The following is a 22,775-nucleotide window of genomic DNA, read 5'->3' as shown; positions in this document are numbered from 1 at the left end:
TCAGACTATTTTGGCACTTGATTACAGCTGTCATAAAATTGCATTTCATCAGTTATGAATTTAGAGATAAGCACTCTGTAGGGACCACCCACTTGTCCAAAGATGGTTGCCGTTGGCGTGGCAGAAGGATTCTGTCTTTCCTTTTATTTCCTTTTACACATCAGTTTTTGATAATAAAATTTAGATACATAGTTGATCATTCTATTTAACTCTTTCTTTACTTAATACGTTACTAGTTTATTATGAATATATGTTGCTCAATGTCTTGCACTGCTATTAACACAGATCTCATTGTTGCAAACTCACCAGTCTGATCATGAACCAGAGGTTAAGACTAATATAATTTTATGTGCCCATGCTTTCTATTTAATTCAATAGTAGTTTTGTCTAGTCACCTACAGTGAACGCGACTGCATAACAGCTTAGCATGTCAAGCAGTTAGTCAGAAATCAAGAATTCCACCTGCTCTAGCTAACCTGAAATCTAGTATGTACTGAACACTGAATGCAGATTTACGGTTACATAAACCTTCACTTTGTCTACTTGAGAAAATAATTTCAGAGTAATTCAGGATGAATCCAAACATGACAATTTATTCACCAGGGAATCAACATTATTCAAAATTTAATTAATTGGTCAATCACATAAAACATATCCAATAAGAATAATAATTTAGAAGCATTTACCTGGTGTTTTATCTTTATTTTAATTTTTGCACTCCATTTCTATGTAGTCTAAGGGTTAATAGAGAGAGGCGGGGGGGGGGGGGGGGGGGTTCCCTTTTTTTTTCAGCTGCACTAAGACCTATAAAAAGATACCAAAAATGAATTAGAACCACTGTTAGGGAAAGTTACTTTTAAAAGTAATGCATTACAATATTGCGTAACTCCATAAAAAAGTAACTAATTACGTTACTTAGTTACTTTTTATGGAAAATAATGTGTTACGTTACTTTTGCGTTACTTTTTTAATCTGGAAAGGGCTTGATTGTTTGTTTTTAAAATAAAAAAGTAATATTTTTGCCAAATATAAAAGCCTTTTCACACCAAAAATGAAATAAATAAGCCTCAGGCTGAAGGTAAAGTAAATGTACATACGTAAAATAGAAGGCAGAAGAAGAAATTTCAACACACTTCAGCAATAAAAAAAGACAAACTAATGTTTGTCTACAGTAATTTTTGCTTATTAGTATGGCTGAACTGGATCATCGAAGGTCAGAAGCAAAGACAATGGTTAATAGATTGTGATTAAATACAGGATATTTGTGTTGTTTATCATTTAATTTTTGCAGGTTTGCATCATATTCTGAGTTGCATTATTTTTATTCATTTTGAGGATCACTGAATCTGTGTTTTTCTTTTGTTTTGTGAGTGAGATGAATTAATGCATATTCATATTTATTTTAGATTAACAGTAACATCTTCTGATTTCTCAACATGGGGTAAGGAGAGCTATCAATCAGTAAATAATAATAATAATAATAATAATAATAAAGTAACTTTTGTTATTTATTTGAAAAAGTAACTTGTAAATTAAAAAGAAATGTGTTACTTTACTATTTACTTGTACTAGATAAAGTAAGCTGATCATATAACTCTCGTTACTTGTAATGTGTTACCCCCAACACTGATTGTCACACTCTTGTTGACTTTGATTTTGGTCACTGTTTTTTTATTTATTTTTTTTTAGTTTAGCTTAAGAGGAGTGGAGGAGAGAGACGAGGAGAGTGACCGAAGGAAACAGATATGGTAGATCAACAGTGAACTATTGAGGATGTAAACCTAATGAGAAAGCGTTCAGATGTTGATTCTCATATGAGTTCTTTGTTTTCTCGGACAGTGGCCTCATGGTTTAATTATCTTGGCATCATCCTTGTAGCTCTCTTTTTCTCCTCTCTTTCCCTCTCTCGCGCTTGTTTACTTTCCCTCCCTCTCTCCAGCCTGTTCTGCAGTGCGCTGTTTCAGGACAGCTGGGTGTGTTTATATTTAGAGGTGTGAAGCTCAAACAACACTCCAGTTTCTCTGTACCCACACGTAAATCTCTCTAGAGAGACTTTGCAGTCTAACTTCAGTTAAGTTACAAAGCTTCATGTTGGACATCATCCATCATCCACAAAAAACAACTGATAGGCATTTAATCTGTGAACACACGTTAGCATGATTGCTTATCTGATGATAGACAGACAGACAGACAGACAGATAGACAGACTGGTGGCTGGAGACGGTAATGTTTTATATTGGTTCATTTCTCTTGGTTCATTTCTCTCGGTTCATGTCAAATTAATTTTGATAAATAAGTCACACCTGACTATAAGTCGCAGGACCAGCCAATCTATGAAAAAAGTGCGACTTATAGTCCGGAAAATACGGTAGTCATTCTTTTGTATAAGGTTGGTTGATTTTCTTTGCATGTCAATTATGTTAAGATCTCCTTTGAATATTACATTGTACACATACAGACCTACTATTAGATGGGTAAATCTCAGGAAAATTGAGCGAATCCAAAAATAATCACTGTCCAGAATAATGGTTAGAAATTAAAGATTTGATGTTTTGTTTTATTTTATGAAGTAACCACCCTCTTTCTTTGTTGTTAAACCCTGTTAGATTGACCATAGCTTCCACTGTAAATTAGGCCTGCAAAATAAATCGCATGTGAATTAGAGCTGAAACAACGAATCGATTTAATCGATTAAAATCGATTATTAAAATAGTTGTCAACTAATTTAGTCATCGATTCGTTGCTAAATAACTTTTATTTGCCGTAAGCGGCTCATTTCGTGCATATTTCAAATCTGCGGTGACCAAAGTGTGGCAGTAATGAGCCACCGGAGGTTTTACTCAGCCAGTACAGCAGGAGAAGTAGCGAATAGCCAATAGCTGGCCTCGTTTTATGTCACGTGCTTCCCGAACAGCGTCTCTGCCATAGACATGTATAGAAAGCCTTTCTGTACATGTCTATGGTCTCTGCAGCATTCAGCAGGATGTGGGAGTACTTTACTTTGAGCCTTCAAAAAAGAAGAGTAACCTGTAAACTCTGCACTACTGAACTGTTTAAGGGGACGTTCACATATCGCGTCTTTTGCGCGCTCAAGTTCGTTATTTCCAACACCGCACGCATCGAGTTAAAAACATCTCAACTTTTCAGAATGCAGCAAGCGCATCGCGGGTCATGTGACAAGAACTAACCAATCAGCTTCATCCTTTCCCGTAACAACATTAAAAGCTCAGTCAAGATGAAAGGAACAGCTGATCATAGTTGTATATGGATTTCCATTTTGAAATAAATTTAGTAGCAGAGCTACTGCAAGCGATTTTTTGAGCTGCAAATCCATTTATTCTTTGCTGAAATTTCCGCGTCTTCAAGGAGAAAGCACGTCATGGTTGCTTAGCAAAGGCAGACGCCTCAGGGGCGCTTCTGCCCGAGTGCTTTGTAAAGGAGGAGAAAGCGGTGCACCTAGCGTTTTCCACGCGTTTTTAGGCGCGATATGTGAACGGCCCCTAAGACTTTCATTTGTGCAGATTCTCCAGTACAATGTTGTTTGCAAATGTTTAGTCGTAAAAGCTGATAACATTGCTTTTTAACAGTTAACATTTAAAGCTTTACAAACATGTTCTGTGATCAGTTTGTCGTTTACCAGTTCAAAATTCAGTCGTGCAGCCTAATTATGACTGAATGAGAGAGGTAAATGTTTAAAGATATTTGAAATGCACTTTTTTTTCTAAGTATTCACTGCTCTTTTTCACACAGCAGGTTTTTTGTGTGTGTCCAATTTTTTTTTCTGGACAACCTTCTGATGGATTTTACTTTAAATTGCGAGTTCCATTCAGGTTTCATGCCATTGGCACTTTTTTCGAAGGATTGTTTACAATTTCACAGCAAAAGCTATAAAGCTGTTTCCCAGTAAATAATAAAATACAATGCACTGCAATTTTATTCTGTTTTATCCTTATTCTTCGTGAAAATATGTTCTGAAAGATTCCTTAATAAGCTTTGTCCGGGATGTTAAACTACTTTAGGAGCTCTAAGGACTGCCATGGTGAAAACATTATTTGATATCTCCTTGTGAAATTTGCTAGAGTATGGGTCAGTGTTTTGATTGCAGAAGAGTTCGACAAAGGATTACTAACACAATAAAACAACTCCAGGTATATTTTTAATGAGGATATGACAATGCAAAATGGTTAAAATCTCTTAAAAATCTATGCTGAAGGATAAAGACCCTTTATTAATAATTTACTTGGGGAAAAAATGGAAAAAACTAAAATATAAGCACATAAACCGATTAATCGATTAATCGTAAAAATAATCGACAGATTAATCGATTATCAAAATAATCGTTAGTTGCAGCCCTAATGTGAATCGATATTCATGCACATCTTGTCAGTAAAGCCAGTTCTGTAATCAGCGGTAAATCTCCATCATGTGCGTACTTTCAGATGGAGCAGCATTTACTACACAGAGCCGTAGTTCACTGAGAAGCTGTGCAAAACCACGTTCATAATCGCATTTAAGTTGTGTTGTTGATTGGGTTCTGAGTGTTTCAAGGATTACTGGATGGGAAAGCAGTTTCACTGTGTGAGCGCCTCTTATTTGTGAAGTAATTACTGGCTCATTTCAGCTGTTCTCATTAAATGTCAGTGATGTTTGTTCTCCCTGTGTGATTAAGTGGCAGTGGAGCTGAGCTCTGTGTTTCTGGTAGCTTATTGGCTGGTTTGGTTTGGAAAGAAAAGGACGGAAGGATTTTGATTGGTTGGTGCAGAGGTGCAAATGCTGTATCTAGGCTAGGTGTGTCCACTCAGAAGGGAACTGAGAGAGAGAAGTAAGGAACTGCCAGTGAGGCGAGATCAGGCTGAACTCATTATCTGCTTCACACTCTCTCACGCACACACACACACACATGGATAAATCAAAGACCTGTGAGGTGAATTAAAAATCAGATCACCAGTTTCTTTGCTCAGCAACTGTTACCATATTCACTTTATTTGGGTTTCTTTAATTTCTTCAAAGGATTTAACCCAAGAATCTTTCAAAAGTCTTCCTCCTGCATATGCGTACCATACTGTAAAACAGTTTGTGTATCAGATGGTTAAATACAATTGAACCCTTTGAAACTGATTTATATTCAACCTTTCTTTATAAAATGTTTTATTTGACAGTTGGTATGCCATCTATGAAAGGTTTGTGCTAGGTTGAACACCAGTGTTAGTATGTGATGTTTTTGTGCATGACTGCTAGCTGGTGTGTATAGTAGCTGTCTTGCAGGGTTGTATGATGGATGTGTGTGTTTGCGTGTTGTGTGGAGGAAAAGCAGGCCCTGCTGATTACATTTTGAATTGGATTTCACATTGATAAATGTCCTCCAGGAGATGTTTCTGAGAGGGAAAATGGGTGACAAAAGCATCTGGGCAGCATAATACAAGCTGAAATGTCCTGCTGTGCCTTGTAAATGCAAGGAGATTTTACATTGATTGTAAAGGGGTAAACAAAGATTCACCCTAAAATTTGAAGGGAAAAATATTTTAGTATTTTATATTTCAATTTTGCATAAAGAAAATCTATTTAGCATTTTCATTTGTGCACTTATGGAGAGTGATATGATCCTTACAGTTTTTTTTCTTTGCATTCATTTGGGATATTTAATTAAAAGCAAGCATTTCCTCCATATTCTTATTGCTGACAATAATGTCGCCATGCCAAGTCTTTATGGTACTAAAATAAGCTTCATTTCCTTTAAGCTAGATGCAGTTTATCGTTTTTGTTCTTTTGGTTTTGGAATGAAATGTGACCTAGACATGTTCTTGAAAGGTTTCATGACATTCACTCACCTTGTGCATTTTTTCTGCCGATATGCATCAGTTTCCTTCTCCCTAAAGAGAGTCATTCAAACCGATTTCACCCTCCTGTTACTGCTCCTTTAGGGTTTTAAGAGCCTGATTCATCTCAATTGTTTGAATGGTTGGTTGAAACCTTGTTTTGGATGATGAGCATCTCAAATTGTAATTATGTGTATGTGTATGTTTAAGACATGAATGAAATCTTGACCCAACTCTAACCCTTTCCTCAAAAGCCAGAGTCCTGCAGCCATCATGACCATATGACTGCACTCCAGCATGATTAATTAATGAGATGATATTGGTTTTTGATCCGCTCCAGTGCTTAATGTCATCTCTTTCTCTCTCTCTTTTTGTCTTTGTCTTTCTCAGCCTAAAGGTCCCAATACAGACTGGAGATATTCAGCGTCCCTCAGAGCAGGAATGCAGAGGTAAGACGTAAATGGTTTTGTTGTATTTTGTATTTATTTCTATTTATTTTTTTAATCTGCTGAATAAACCCTATTACTTTAAAGGGGTAAATAAATACATAGTAAGTACATTTGCTTTCCTGTGTTCATTGTTCCAAAGTTGGGAAGGAATTGTCACTAACTACATTCATTCTGTTTTGACACAAAATATGTGCTAATAAAGATTATATGTTGACCACAGGAAAACTACTACATAAAATGTATAATAATATCTTCTTTAAATGGATGAATTTCATGAATGGAAGGCAAGAAAGACGTATTACAAGACAGTAATTTTCAGACATTTTATGGACGTATTTACCTATGAAAACAACAGATGTTGATACAATCATGAAAACTCACGTGCACAGACATTACATTACCCGTAAACCACTGGACCGTGCTGGGTAGCATATAGTTATCTAACACTCATTGTGAATCAACCAATGGTCTGATATAGATGCAGCAGAGACTGAATGACCAGTACAGCTGTATAGCAACAATTTATGTGGAAGCAGAAGTAGGTCACATGCGGCGATTGAAGTACTGCCTGTAGCCATGTCGGCAAAACGATGGCAATGAAGGACATTGTAGACAACAGACTGGGCAGCATGTTCACATATGCCAGGGCTATGTGTGTGTGACTGAATGACCTCCGATCTTCATTAGTGGTACACTGATTCCCTCCTAATTGCAACAAGGTTAAATGAGAGCTAATGTAGCCACACAAATCACATTCATGTATTAAATCAGATTCCTGTCTCACAATTTATGTCCTTAGAGAAACCGCTGCAAAATTAATTTCACATTTATGATGCTCTTGCTTTCTCTGTCTTAAGACTATTTATAAGAATATTTCCTGTTGCTAATTTTTAGAGTTTAGAATTTAAACAAACCCAAACCCATAAGTATTATAATTTTTTTTGACATGCAAAATAGTTTGTGACATGACTTGCTGCTGTTATTTTAATAAGTGATAAGAACTTTTTTTTTTTTTTTTTTTAAGATTCAAAGGGATCCAAACCACATCTAGAGACCAGAATTATGTAAAACGCAACACCGTAGTGACCTCATAGCAATGCATTAAAGACAATCAGAGTGAGATTTGCAAGGGCAAACATTACCTTTATCTTATCATTACTCTCCTAAATGTATGTATTCATTTACACCAAAGTCAAACAGGTTTATGTACCCTATGAATCTTAAAAAAAATTCTTATCACTTAGCTATTATATAAACAACAGCTGCAAGTCATGTCACAAACTATTTTGCATGTCAAAAAAAAATTATAATACTTATGGTTTCTCATGTTAAACAGATAAATTATCATTGGACAAAAGCAATGACATTGATATGCAGGCAGAAATGAGCAGGGGAAGGAGAGGCAGACAGAGAGAAAGCGAGAAGGGGGATGTTTGAACATTAGCTTAGGATCATGTATTTGGTCCAGTGTTTCTCATTAATAATGTATTAGCCTTACTGACTGCTGCTTCACAGCTCTTTAAAATGGCTTCCACACACACACACACACACACACACACACACACACACACACACACACACATACACAGCATGTAATAGCAGCAGTAACTGCCTGACCTTGGACTGCAAACATTCATCAGAGAAGGAGAGAGAGGGGGCAACTAAAATGGTGGTTTTCCACCCCCCCCCCCCCCTGTTCTGCATCCTTTCTGTCTTGGATCATTTTGTATGGGTTTTACCTGATTACTGGTTGATTGCAAATATTAGAAATGTCACAACATATTAATTATTGTATTTTAAAATTCACATTTAAAATGACACATTTCTGTTCTGTTATGGAAGACGATACCAAAGACTGGTGAATTTGCTCTTATGTTCATACTAATCTATCTGCAAACAGTGACTGGTATGCTAAAATAATAAAATAGGGGAGATTAGCAATGTTATTTATCTTTTAACAATATAACAATGCAATGTGTTACAAAGTGTTAAAAGTTAAAAAGTGCTAATTTCTAACAATTCATTATATTCAAAATTGGCAGTACAGATATGTATAATGTTATAAAATATGTTTTTTTAATTTTAAGTAGACATTGTTTTGAATTTTCTATTTCAAATAATCTGGAAAAGATGAAAAGTTTCCACAAAAAGTATGAAGGAGCACAACTGCTTTTAACATTGAAAATAGTCAGAAATGTTTATTGAGCAGCAAATCAGTATATTAGAATGATTTCTGAAGGATCGTGTGACACTGAAGACTAGAGTAATGATGCTGAAAGTTAAGCTTCACATCACAAGAATACATTTTTAAATATATATTCAAGTAGTAACCAGTTATTTTAAATTGTAATAATATTGTTTTTACTGTATTTTTGAAATCAATCAACAATTTTTACCATTTTACCAAGTCTGTAATGATTAGTTTAGTGTACATAATAAATTTATTGATATCAGTATGCCATAATTAGCATATATAATCTAAAATGAGCTAAATAAATAAATAAATAAATAAATAAATTGGCATTGTGATAGAGAGATCCATATACAAATCAACAGAAACATTCAACATTCAACCTTCTGAAATGCACTTCTCCCCAATTTGTTGTGATGTTTGGCAACAAATCTAAGTGCTTCATGTTTTCAGACATTCTGAGCAGAGTGAGCTAATCCTTTCTTAACACATTGCAGCTACACACAGAGCAACAGGGAGAACATACCAAGTGATAACACCCTTTTCTAAAGAGTAACAGAAATCTCTTGCTTGGTTTGATTTTCTGCCACTGGTGAAATTTTTTTTTTTTTTTTTTCTCTGATGCAGACACAAATGTGGGTGTATATAGAGTCAACATAAAATGGAGTTCGCAGCACATTTTATTTTCGTCATATGGCGTATTTCCAATTGAAGCAGGATGATCAACTGCACAAATTGCACTGATAGCTGTGTTTGTGTGTGTATGTGTGTGTGTGTGTGGGTGTGTGTGTGTGTGTGAGAGAGAGAGAGTATGTCTTTGGTGTGAAATTTGCACAGGAGTGTAAAATTTAATCTCAGAGGTAGTGTGACTGCAGAGAGGAGCATGGCCTAATCCTTAATCTCTAATCCAAGCCTCTAGATTCCAATTCTCACAGAAGACCTGCATATACCCACACTCAATCATTCAGCCCAGGTTAAACATAAACCCTACTTTCATCCCACACTTTGTCCTTTAGAATCTAGGACATTATCTACAGACTAATCGTTTCTCATAGATTGGGATCTGAGACAATTTGAGTACAAAAAAAGTGCATTACTATAAAGAATATCTATTTTTTTTTATATAAGAAACCCATAAATAGAGCAGAATTATAAATAACTATCCTTTATAGTAGTAGTAGTCTTGAAACATTTTTATTACCATTAATTTAACAAAGCTCACAAAAATGTCAATGTTTTATTTCAATCAATCAGTCAATCAATATATATATATATATATATATATAATTTTTTTAAGGTGAATTAAAATATTTATTTGAAAAAAAAAAAAAAACTTTCTCCTTTGTTTGTGTTTAGTTCGGTCCATATGGAGGAGTCATCTGTGATGCAGGGTGCTCAAGGAGTTCTTGTTCAGAACTGGCCCACCGTCTCCAGTGCTCCTGGTAAGATATAGAATCTAAACTCTCTATGGCACACTCTTAAAGAAATACAATTTTTAAAATGAGATATTTTATTTCTTAGTTGTTTCTCTAATCAGATTGATATCAAATAGAGTTGTTTACTTCCTAAATGCTTCTCTGTTTCCTCTACTGGAGTTTTGCCTTGAGAAGAGATTGAACCACAGTTAAATTTGTGATGATCTGAGCTGCTATAGAGTGGCTTTATACTCTCAACTCATGAGTATATTTTTTGTGAGAAACCTCTTACACTCTTAAAAATAAAAGGTGCTTCTTAATGCCATAGAAGAACCTTTTTTGTCTAAATGATTCCATAAAGAACTTTTAACATAATTTCACGCAATGTTCTTTGTGGTGAAAGAAGGTTCTTCAGATGACAAAAAGGTAAGAAAAAGATGGTTCTTTAAAGAACATATGACTGAATGATTCTTTGTGGAACCAAAAATCGTTCTTCTGTGGCATCACTTTAAAGAACCTTTTAAGCACCTTTATTTTTAAGAGTGTACAAAAAAAAAAAAAAAAACACACAGCTGTGGTTGCCAGAATTTGTATACAAAAAAATATGGTAGCAACATTTTAGGTTTTATGATTTTAATTTAAATTTACAGTTTTAAATACCATAATTTCATTAACTGATATGATGTTAAAATATAACAACCTATTGAAGTACTGAAATCTGTTTTGTACCTTTGTAATACACAGATAACCACCAATTGCAGGTGGTGATGAGAATGTCACACGGTAAACCAATGCCCATCACAAGCAGCCCTTAAATTTTAACACATATAGAGGGTGCACAGTATCATTTACACAAACACTAAACACCATCATGGTAACCCACATGAAACTGAAATAATGCAATACACATTAATTTAACAACATTAGGTGTAACACATAACCCTAAGATACAAAACTGATGAGAAAAAACTAAGAAGAAACATAGTTATTTAAAAAAAAAAACACATCAAATTTGAGAGCATAGAATTATGTGAATGTCAATTTATGGTTATTTTATGTAAATTATATGATCTTTTTTGCTTTCATAAACAGTATAGTACAGTAAAATTACATGTAATGTCCAATACATTTTTTTTAAATCCATATATAGTAGGGGAATTTATCGTTAACCATTTAACAGGTTTTTACAGTAGCATTTTTACAGTCTTTTACTATTAAATTCACAATCATTTTTTACAGCGTAGTCTATGTTGATACTTGTTGTAAATTTATTTTATTAGGATAAACCCCTTGAGATGCATCATCTCGTTTTCAAGGGGGTCCTAATACTTAAATGAAAACATAACTGAAAACCCATATTAAGTCTTCAGATCTAGAGCAACCACTGAGCAATGCAATTTTCCTCTGGGTGTCCTGGCAGGAATATAACACTGCCTTTCACAGTTTCACTGATATTACGCCGCAGGACCATCTATCACTCTATCAATCCCTGTCCCGATCTAGACTATCACTCTCTTCTTTTCTGTCTCGCATCATTCTTTCACTTGCATGCTGCTTTCCCTGCAGTCTCCTCTGTGTTGGCCTTTTGCTGAGCCGAGCTGCTGCAGTCATGCAGGATATAAGGAATATGACCTACATGAGGCTTCTTTAGGAAACCTAACTAGTAGTTCAGTGAGCAACTCAGAAACCACTGCAATACATTAGTGATACCACGATCTGCCTTTGTGTGCTATGTTGAGTAGTAACAGTAAATATGAATTCATAATGGAAGCAGCCCACTCAAAAATGTTGTCAATGTATCCAAAATTAAGATTCATCATCATTTGCTCATCCTCATGTTGGCCTGGAGGGAAACATGATCTATAAATAATAACATTATTTTGGAGATTTATAGGAATAAATTGGGGGACTTTGGTAATTTATATAGTAGATAAACTACTGTTGTTGCACTTTTTCTGTTTTTGGAGCTTGGTAGTACAAACTTAAAACTGCTATTGTATATACTGCACATTTTCCCACAGTCTGATCACAGTGTAATCCATTGGTTTTAATGTTGGATTATATGCATTTAGCTCACTCAGGTGGCCTATCACAGCTAAGTGATGAAGAAGAGACTGACACCGATTTCCACAGCTCTGACCAGATCAAGCATAAATCCAGTTTATCACCTGAAAGAGGAAATGACACAGTCAGAGGGGATGCGAAGGTTATCTGCAAAAGCGAGAAAGAGAAGCTCAGTACAAAGCGGTGACCGAGAGAGCGTGGTGAAAGCACAGAGAGATGACTCGATTAGGAGATGAATATTAATAATGGTCAGCTCAGAGTATTTCAACACAAACACACACACACATTCTTTTTCCATTGCTGTGGAGATGTCTGCTCATGGTGATTAATTCACAATATTAGATTCCATTCCTATTTTGCCCATCTAGTTTCTTTCTCGCATTCCAAATAATTGAAGAATCACCTGTCTTTCTGTAGAAGACAGAGTCTTGGTTATTAATCAGAGATGTCTGCACACACTCTAAAGCCCCCATAAATGGATCACCACAACCATCAGGGCAAAACATATTAAGATAAAATACGTTTTAAGTCAGAATCAACAAGAACATGCTTAGAATAACAAATTGTGTCATGCTGTAGGCTTGTGTTTGTAGAAATATAATATTTATGTGGTGTATTGTAGAACATTATGATGTGGAAATAAACATCTGTTTCACATAAGTTATGAATTTTAGAGTTACATCAAAACAGACAGCTCTTGTGGTGGCGTATGATGTACATGACATGAAGGCAGCAATAAACCTCTCTTCCATTTTGTCTGGGATCATTTCATGGGTCACAAGGTCATAGGTAGGAACCCGGATACAATTAATGAATATTTAATTTCCTAATTAACTCCGCATGAGGGTCATGTATGTCTAGGTTGAGACTCGACCCTCTTGGATGGAAGTGATGATGTGACTTCTGGAGGTGTTTGAAATAATGAAAGTAATTTAGTTTCAATAAGATGAAAGGGAGAGAAGGAGGGAGAGAGGACAAAACGGGCGCAATTACTCGGGTGATGAAAGAGCAATTTGTTCTAATTAATTCTCTGATGATGACGGCAAAAGCAAAGACTGGGCATGAAGGAAATAAGCCTATTTAGATCTCTCTCTCTCTCTCTCTCTCTCTCTCTCTCTCTCTCCCTCTCCCTTTCTCTCTTTCTCTCTTTCTCTCTCTGTTTCTATCTCTCTTTCTTTCTTTCTTTTTCCTGTTCACTGTTTATCTGTCTCGTTTACAAATCTTTCACAAGAGACCAAGTTTGAGATGCTGCTCAGCTTTTTAACATATTATTTCAGCCAAAATGGAAAATTATTTATTATTTAATGTATATACTGTATCCCTTTGTTCCAAACTATCTTTCTTCCATAAAACACAAAGAAGAAATTTTGCAAACTTTTAATTATATTAAGCTCCTAAAAGAAATTATAAGTGTATTCATACTATTCTTTCCCTATATATCTTCTGAAACTATATAATATCTTTGTGTGGTAAAACTGGCTAAAACAGAGGTTGTTCACCGAAACCTTTCTCACTGCTGTAGTTTTGCATTCTTAGGTTCAAGGCTGTTCAATAATGTTTATCAGTCATGTGAAACATAAAAAAACTATAGATGTTTAGAATCAAATATGGCAAAATGCCTCTTCCCTAAAAAAAAGAAAAGAAAAAGAAAAAGAAATACATCTCAGTCGGTTGTAGAATGTACATGATTCATTTTAACTTAAATTATATTAAAGTGGTTTTAAAACATGACCTGAATCTCATATAACCTAAAAATGAATTAAAATGTTTAAATTAATTTGATAAGTCAAAGTTATGAAAACCAATCCTTGATTTATTTAACATAGAATTTACAGTGTATATGTATTGTGTATTGTGCTTGAGATTTGGACCTTGACAGATGGACAGAGAGCTTGACCGGTAAATTATGGCACGTTGATATTTGGCTGAACCAGCCTTGTATATGGTATAAGATGAGAAAAACTACATACATGAATCAGACAACACCATCAGTTTTGTTGTCAGCAGCAAGAGAATCGGTAGTTTAGGTAGTAATGTGAATGCTCAGTAGGTCTGTGGAGGTGTAAAGTAGTGCTGGTTTGTTTTATGTTCTGCATTTTTATGAGCTTCGTTTTGAGCTCTGGCGTGCAAAACACTGGAGAAACCAACGCCCCTGTCTCTCTCTCTCTCTCTCTCTGTCTCTTTGTTGCGTGTGAAACAGATGGGCAAAGCTACTGAAGCATAGATCTACAAAATTAAAGTAATGAAAATAGGATAAAGCATGCTGTCTGTCTCAGTTTTTATCTAACTCTCTTTTTATTTTTGTGTCAGTCACAATTTCTTTCTTTTTAGATTTTTTTTTTATCACATTTTCCTTTTTTTTCTGATATGCGGTAAAATGTTACAGTAAAACAGTATGACAGAGGCAGAGGGCAGGTAGACAGCCTGAGGGAAAGAGGGATTGAGAGAGTGACAATAAGGGAAAAAAGGTGACCAAGGGGGAGAGTGAAAGAGAAAACAGAGATACAGAGAGGATGAGGCTGTGGCTGCCTCTGTTGCTAGGGGAGAGAAGTATTTGGCCATTGGAGAGAGAGAGAGAGAGAGAGAGAGAGAGAGAGAGAGAGAGAGAGAGAGAGAGAGAGAGAGAGAGCGTTCTGTATTAGTTTCCATCAGTGTCTCTGCCACAGCCAGATTTCACTGGAGGAGGCAGTTTCCACGGCAACCATTCATACCATGAACTGGGTGCTGGAAGAGTAGAGGGAGGGTGAGAGAGAAACAAGTGAAGGAGAAATGCAAAATGGAGAGAGAAAGAGAGTAGAGGTGTGGCTGAATGAGAGAGTTAACAACGTCATATAAAATAAAACAAATGGATAAAGCTGTGCACGTAAGGGGAAGAAGGAAGTTAAGAAAAATGAGGACAGGTGAAATGGGGACAGATGGATGAGAAAACAGAGGAATAAGAGAGTTTTTCTTACTTTTGTCATCTCAGTAAAGCTATATGAATTGAGAGAAAAATATTTTTCTACTGTGAATGTGTTTGTTCAGTTATAGCAGGTTGGGTAAAGATGGATGAATGGAGAGATAAATAGATGGGTGGGTGAGTGTGACCCATCCTGATCTGTCTGTTTAAAGATCATCTCTACAGGTGGGCCAACCTGCACAGCCCACAGTCTCGTTTCAGCTACAATGACATATGGCGCACAGAAACACTTGCCCACAATCCAATGCACATTCATACTCACAATCTGACATGCATGCTTTTACTGTACCTGCAATGCAACATGCCTGTATTTTATTGGCATAAAGCTAGTTTGTTGTAATTTTATTATTCTGGTTTTATCACTCACTTCAGTCAATCAGTGACACAGAGGGAAGGCTGTGCGAGAGTGTTTGTGTGTTGTAGGTCTAGTGGAATTTTCCAGAACACGCCAGGGGCTTTAGTCAGCTCAAAAGGGTAAACTGAGGACAATCCCTCTCTTTCTTTCTGTGTCAGTGATTGTCTCCATATCTTTTTTTTTTTTGAGGCTTTGAAATATGAGGCTGAGATTCATCCATTCATTTGTTTGTTCATTTGTTTGTTCATTGGTTTGTTCATTCACTCATTCATTTTTATAATAATAATTATTATCATTATTATTATTATTAATAATAATGCTTTTATGTATGCATTACTTGTGCATTCATGTATTTGTACTTCAGGGTTATTGAAAATTACAGCATTATTCTCAAAACATGCAGTTATTACAGAGAGCAGAACTGTCCTTAACACACACATGCACTGCTGTCTTGGCAGGCTCATGAGAAAGCTTGTGGTGCCATCTGGCACATTTATTTATCAGGATTACTAGAGCCTGACGTACTAAGGTGTGCCACACAGACACAAACTACAGTGTGATTATATTAATTCTGCAGTATCACATGCACATATCTATTAAATATTGTATGCCCAAACATGCTTTATTATTCACACACACAGCTAATGAAAGTTAATACAATTTTCAGTTAAATATTTAATGTGAAAACATGCAATTTACGCACAGATCATAAATAACAAATTGTGAACTGTGATTTTTATATATAGACAGAGCTACCAAACATGTATTATAATCCAAATTTATTTCATATTATAGATTAAGATTTTGTAATCTTCAGACTAGCTGTTATATGTTCAATCAGCCAATTCTCTGTGCTTCATGCAGCAAAAGCATGAACACAAATCTGCTGTCATCTGCTGTTACGCATGCACACACATACACATACTGCTTCAAAAGCGGTGTGGTCTCATCTAAACAAAGCCATAATTCCTTGGCTCTGCAGTGGTGCTCAGAAATCTGCTCCTTCAGGAGTTTAGTGTTGAGGTTTGGCTCATATTTCATCCTCAGACTGCCCTTCCTCACCTCATCTTCTGCATTATGTAAGATGGACTCCACTCCTCCTTGAGAAAGGAGAGAGATATAGAGATATATAGAGAGTAGATGGGAGGGGGTCAGCAGATTCATGTTGTTTTCTTGATGAGACGATTCAATTTTCTCCCCATCATCTTTTTTTGAGCTGGATCTTTCACTGGCCATAATAATCATGGCCTTGTCATGCAGCTTATTAAACCTATGCCATTATCTGTTGGCCAGACATGTTTGTCAAAGACTGCATTACATGAAAGGTCAAGGCAAGATATGCAAAGGATGTTGTAGTCAGTGTAAATGTATTGGAAAATTATTCTTGATCTGTATTTTGAAAAGATACTAGCTACTCCCAGTTTAAAACAGTTAAAGCAATCAGTAGAAATAATTAAGAATTAATCTATATACAGTTGAGGTCAAACGTTTACACTTCCCTTTCAGAATCTGCAAAATGTTAATAATTTTAAATATTTTACCAAAATAAGAGGGATCATACAAAATGCACATTATTGTTTATGTAGTAATAAATAAGATATTTCACATAAAATGTGTACATATAGTCCACAAGATTAAGTAAGTTTACATTCCCTTGATTCTTAATACTGTGTTGTTACCTTAATGATCCACACTGTTTTTTTTTTGTTTTTTTTGTTTAGTGATACTTGTTCATGAGTCCCTTGTTTTTCCTGAAGAGTTAAACTAACTGCTGTTCTTCAGAAAAAAATCCTTCATGTCCCACAAATTCTTTAGTTTTCCAGCTTTTTTCCAGCTCCCTAGCACTAGTGGATGTTGTGCCTTATGATGTCAGAAGATAACTAAAGAAAGAGCGAAAACAAAATGGGAGGGCATGGAGATAGGAAGATTAGATGTGATGAAAGAGTATGTGTGAGAGGGAGAAGAGAGAAAACAAAGCATTTGGGCATTTAGTTGTTGTGTTGCTGAGGGATTTGGAAAGGTTGTCCGTTCCTTGAGGACTCATAAGGGATGCTGCCTGTTTCTTGTTCTTATTTCACACCCACGATCCTGAATACAGACCTTCTTTCACTCACAGATATTGGAGTCAGAATGGTTCCGAGGTTGTAATCCATCTTAATCTCCACCGTAACATAAGCTATAGACAAAAGGCAAAGTGCAAACAAAGACCTGCACACAGATATGATGCCAAAGGTGTCTGTATTAAATTAAGTGATGTTGTGGTGATTCAGTGTCTTCATAAATGAGATTACTTGCTCATCAGACTGAGAGAGAGCTTTTCAGCAGTGCACGGGGATTTCAGACATAGATCACACCAACTAATTTACATTTAAAGATGAGTACATTTCACTGTATTACATTCTTTCCTATTGTTCCATTTTTATGAGTGAGATTTTACAAGACAAAAATGTGTGGTGGGAATGAATGGTGAATTTTGTCTCTGTATGACAGAGGGCTGGAGGGTTGGGGGTTCAAGTTAATTGAATATGAACAGATTGGGTTAGTTGTAATTTTTGATTATCCAGCAATACTGCAAAGCACTTTCTTTCTCCCAGGCTAAACATTGCTGATTCACTGTGTGCCCTCTGGAGCTCTTTACTGCAGCACAGTGAAGATAATTTATGTTTATAGAGGGACAAGTGTCTTCCACCATGCTTATTCCAGGGTCCTTTATCATAACTGAAACATGGAAAGGTCCCTCTTAATGTTTTTATCACACACATTAACTGTTAAATAATGCTTTTCCTTATTTCTGTTTTTACTAATTGTCATGGGATATTATTATAGATTGTAATTGATGGTCTCTTTTTCTCTCATAGATAATGAAGGTGGAGAGGTCTCTCCCCCCGTAGGTGCTGGAGTGGACAGCAACAGTTGGCATTTTCGATACGGACCGGGTCCGGGAGGCCCTCCACATCTGAAACCCGGTGAGGTTCCTCCTGAAGCCTTCATAATCCCTGGTTCACCGGCCATTATTTCCATCAGACAAGGAGACGGAGACGACAAGAGCGACTTTATTACCTTTGGAAAAAAGGAGGAGGCCAAGAAGAAGAAGAAAAAGAAGAAGGAGAAAAAGGATAAGCGGGAGAAAGGGAAAGATGATGATGATGATTAGAGAGAGAGAGAAGGAGTTAAAGAAAGAGCTGATTTTTTAAGACAGAAGTCTCAACGAAAGTCTGTAGAACAAAACATGTTTTTATTAATTATAAAATCCACATTTGAGGCTCAAGCAAACATTTTATGTTGGATCTAACTGATAAATTTGGATTGATTTTCTTTCACATCAGATCTGGCTTTAAGAAGGTAGCTTCCCCTTCCTTTTAATTAAGTAATTGATTAATCTCACCTTGATGAATTGTTATATTATTGATTAATATTCTCTCATGCCTCAGCCACTATTCCTCATAAAATGTCCTTCAGACTTATGTTGGTACGTCTGTCTTATTCATCCTCTTGGTTTTTGTTTTCCAATCTTTTTAATAGGGAGACAAAATCTGATTTGTTTGTAAGATGTGTGCCGCTTCACATGGGCTTTCGTGGTAAAAAAGAGAATATAATGGAAGCAGGACACACACTGGTGTAAATACGCAGATTGGGCACCGCTGTATGTAAAGCAGTAAATACGCTAAATTAACGCTTTTGTTCATTCACTTCTCCTTGTGTGGGATTGAATAATAATCCTTTAAAACAAGAGACTTTGAAACATTTTCACTTATAAAGCAAATCTCAAAACAGTGTTTTATCCAAAAAAAAAAAAAAAAGCCAAAAAAAAGAACACCGAATGATGGAATGCACTTTTATTTTGTTGCTTTAATTTTGTTACCAGCAAATGTTCTCTAAGGCATAGTATATATGTGACCAAGTAGTCCCATGTATACACATATATAGACACACACATCTAGTAAACAGGGTCAACAATCAGTGAGTATCTATAGCGACTCCCAAAACCTCACCAGGTCTGAGATTTTTCTAGCCTGGTTGGCATTTTGGTAAACCAACAGTTGGAGATGTACGCTAACAAGTCAATATCATGTAAAGTTCATGAGAAATCAGCTCTTCAGGAGCCTGGTTATGTGCTCTGTTGTTTATAGGGCTGGCTGAGAGAATGTTTATGCATTATGAACAGTATTACTATTGATTCACCTGACCTTAAACACCTTTGATCCAATAAACTATCCTTAAATACCCTCTGTAGAAAAGGCATGGGGATTATGCCATGTTTGTTTTCCTGTGGCATTGCCTCATAGCTGTAGTTTCCCTACTGCCCTTGACCCTGTCATCCCAACCCTAATTTTGTGCCTGCTTTCTCAGCTCAGTATGTCATACACAAAACCTAGTCGCCTCCCTTCTGCTTGCTGTTTGGAGGGCCAAAACACCCCAAGAGCAAAGAACACAGCATATTAGCTGGGGCTTTTCAAATTCGAAGGGGAGGGTTTTTTTGTGTGATGTTTTTATAAGCTTTAAGTGACATTTATTGCTAATGTACAGAGGTTCTGTCTGTTTGTCTCTTTCTTGATCTCTCTGCTGGGTAGGCTAGCTCTAGACATTGTGGTGTACTCATGTAGTATGGAGAAATGCAGACGATGCCTGTCAAATCCCCCACCCACCTGCAGAGGACAGAAGCCCCTCCCACAGCACTGACATATGTTAATGATCCAGCTAAGTCCAATCAACCTCAGCTCTGTCTCTGTAAAAGATACTGTATTTTCTGCTTCAATCTCAGACAGAGGAGGAATGGGAGAAGTAAGATGTGCAGCTTAGGCAAGGGATGGAGATTAGTAGAGAAGAACTTTGGGGTGAAAATAGTGGCTTGCCAGTTTGAACCAATGTCGAGGGTGAAGTGTGTAATTTCTGTGCTATTAGCAGCACCAAAAAGAATTTTGCCCCGTCTGCCTTTAATAGATCCAGCCATTGGTTTAGAGCTGTGTCAGGCTGATTGGGTTGCTCAAACAACCAGAGCAAAGTTTTCAATGAAACTTCCACTGTTTACACAAGTATCTAAACCTCAAAAAAAATTACACAAATCATCTGTAAAAATTAGACTGTTGTCTCCACCCCAAGCCGTCTAGTGTCTGATTACAGCGGCAGTGACACGTCTGTGTTCTGATGCTATTGGTTCCCTCATTTGCCTGCCTATCTTGTTGTCACACACACAAAAACATCTCAAACTGATGTCACAATTACTCAAATGTGACTGCTGCATGACCTTACTAGAAAGAAAACACTTACTATATAGAGATATATATGAATATAGATATAGATGGCTATGATTTTATTATTTTTGTTTATAGTTTTTATTCATTATTCACACACAAGATTTGTGTATGTACCGTCTCTGAGCCTTTTGCATACTGACACCTCTGCACCGACTTACAGTGGACAGTTATGACCTTACTAAACCTTGGTATTTGTAAATGCTCTATAGTGTGATGCCCTGAAGCTCTCGTTTTAATCCTATTATTTTTGTTTTTGTTTATGAGAAAAAAAAAATGTGTTTGGCTTTGACATACCGATCAAACTAGCACTGTATATTGTAGCTAAATTATGTATGATGATTCTAATCCCTACTCTTTCACTTCTTTGACAAAGAAATAAAAAAAATAAAAACAGAAAAAAAACATCCTGATGTAAAATACAATATATGTAGTGTATGCTTGTGTCTAGTGAGCGTTCATGCTGTCATTCTTTGGTATTGTCTGGTGGTGATCAGTAGGTGGCGCTGTGCTGTCAAACTGAATGGCGCTCATCTGTTGTAAAACCCTCTTCTTTTGTACACGTGCTCATCAATATGTGATGGTGAATTAGTGACCTCCATTTCTTTTCGTTTTTCTCTTTACTTTTTTATTTTATTCTTTTCATTATGATGGAAAAGTGGTAATGTGTTTTGTTTATAAATCACTAAATAAACTTTTCTTTCTTAAGAATGTGACATATTGTCAGTGTTTCTGTGTCTGTGAGCCAAATGTTAAATTTATAATGATATGCTTTAATCAGAAACATTTAGCTGGTGGTATTTGTGTCAGCAGCCAAAAATAAATGGCTTTGGTGTACAATGGAGAACCAATGACTGCAAGGAACTACTAGAACATCCTCTACTGCAAGGAAGTCTGGAGAAGCGAGAGAGAGAGCGAGAACCCTACTTGCTCTGGCTTGATATTTGGGTCATTTATTTTGTTTATTTATTTTCTGACAGTATTCTTCAGAAATAGATTTAAACCAAGATAATATATATTATAATCTCACACATATATTTTGTGTACCCTTTTCTTGGTTTGCTTGAAATTGCCTTTGTATACCTTAAGCTACAGAATTCAAAATAATGAATAAAAACGGTTAAAGTAGAGATTATATTAAATTCATTTCTAAAAATTTATTATCTAATGTATTATCTAAATACTATAGAAAGTAAATTAATTTCAAATTAGAAAATATTTAACTGTACTCATGTCCACAAAACTTCTGTCACACCACCTGAAACTTACCTACAATACAATTTTTCAACTGAAACCAACAGTTTTCAATAACCAACAGTTAATGAGAAGGAATATTGTTTTTATACCTTTCTTCTGATGTGAAATATACCCTAAATTATAGAATGGCCATAGATATAGATATAGAAATAGATTGTGATGCAGTTACGACACCACAGACAGACATTTAATCTATATCAGCTTTGACAAGCAGAGCTTCTCAGCCAACAATCTAGATAAGTGTGACTGTATTGTATGTGTGAAGGTTCAGATTTAGCACACTTCTCTCTACTCATCTGCCCCTAAGTGTTCCTCTTTGATGACAGTAATCATGATTAGAATTCACTGAGAGATTTCCTAATGCAGACATCTAGATCTGAAATCATTCTCTTTCCAGGAGTGTCTGCTGTTCATGCTAATGACGGTACTGTTTCCAGCACCTCTGTGAGGTTAACGGAAGGTCATAGTATAAATGTGTGTACCATTTATGCATTGCTTTCTTTGATTTGATGCTACTTCCAACCATTTAAAACATGACATCTCAGAAAAAGTTATGATGATTGTTCTGTTCCATATATTCAAAATCAGCTTTAATCTAACATCAGAGAAAGTGGGTGAGTGAGTGTGTATCTTTGTTGGTGCATGGGGGAGGTTCAAGAGTTCAGCTTGTAAATTTGCCAACAGAAAAAAATAAAAATAAAAAACTTCTCAGCACCCTCTCTTTTATTTGATCTTGGAGGCTGTTTCTATGGTTACTACAATGATGTGGTGAACTTCCATGGCAACAATTCAATTCAGAATTGAGTGTCTGAACAGACATAAAGGTGACAATATGTAGAGAGAGGTACTGGTCCAGACTGTGCTATTATTGCTGACAGTCTCATAACTTCATAAGAGTTCTAGAGGCTCCACCCATTTAACCTCATAAACTAGAGTTGTTCTCATGGGAGCTGTATACTACACCCAGAAGCAGTTATTTATGGGTTGTGACCAGTTTGTGTTTTAAATATATTCTAA

The 22,775-nt window shown here is 36.0% G+C and overlaps 1 protein-coding gene across 7 annotated transcripts in view; it reads left to right on the top strand.

Moving 5' to 3' along the window:
- Positions 1-19,063, top strand: part of LOC132109894 (protocadherin alpha-C2-like) — a 110,341-nt gene extending 91,278 nt beyond the window's left edge. For all 7 annotated transcript variants that reach the window (XM_059516339.1, XM_059516337.1, XM_059516334.1 and 4 more), the window contains 3 exons: positions 6,207-6,265; positions 9,813-9,898; positions 18,108-19,063. In XM_059516339.1, the coding sequence (XP_059372322.1) occupies positions 6,207-6,265; positions 9,813-9,898; positions 18,108-18,403 (441 nt within the window). In that variant the 3' untranslated portion in view covers positions 18,404-19,063. The remainder of the gene's footprint in view (positions 1-6,206; positions 6,266-9,812; positions 9,899-18,107) is intronic.
- Positions 19,064-22,775: the final 3,712 nt, after the last annotated feature.

Source organism: Carassius carassius, chromosome 29 (assembly GCF_963082965.1).
Source record: "Carassius carassius chromosome 29, fCarCar2.1, whole genome shotgun sequence".
Taxonomy (NCBI): Eukaryota; Metazoa; Chordata; class Actinopteri; order Cypriniformes; family Cyprinidae; genus Carassius; species Carassius carassius.
The sequence above is the reverse complement of the archived record's forward strand: the minus strand, read 5'-3'. Positions and strand labels throughout refer to the sequence as shown.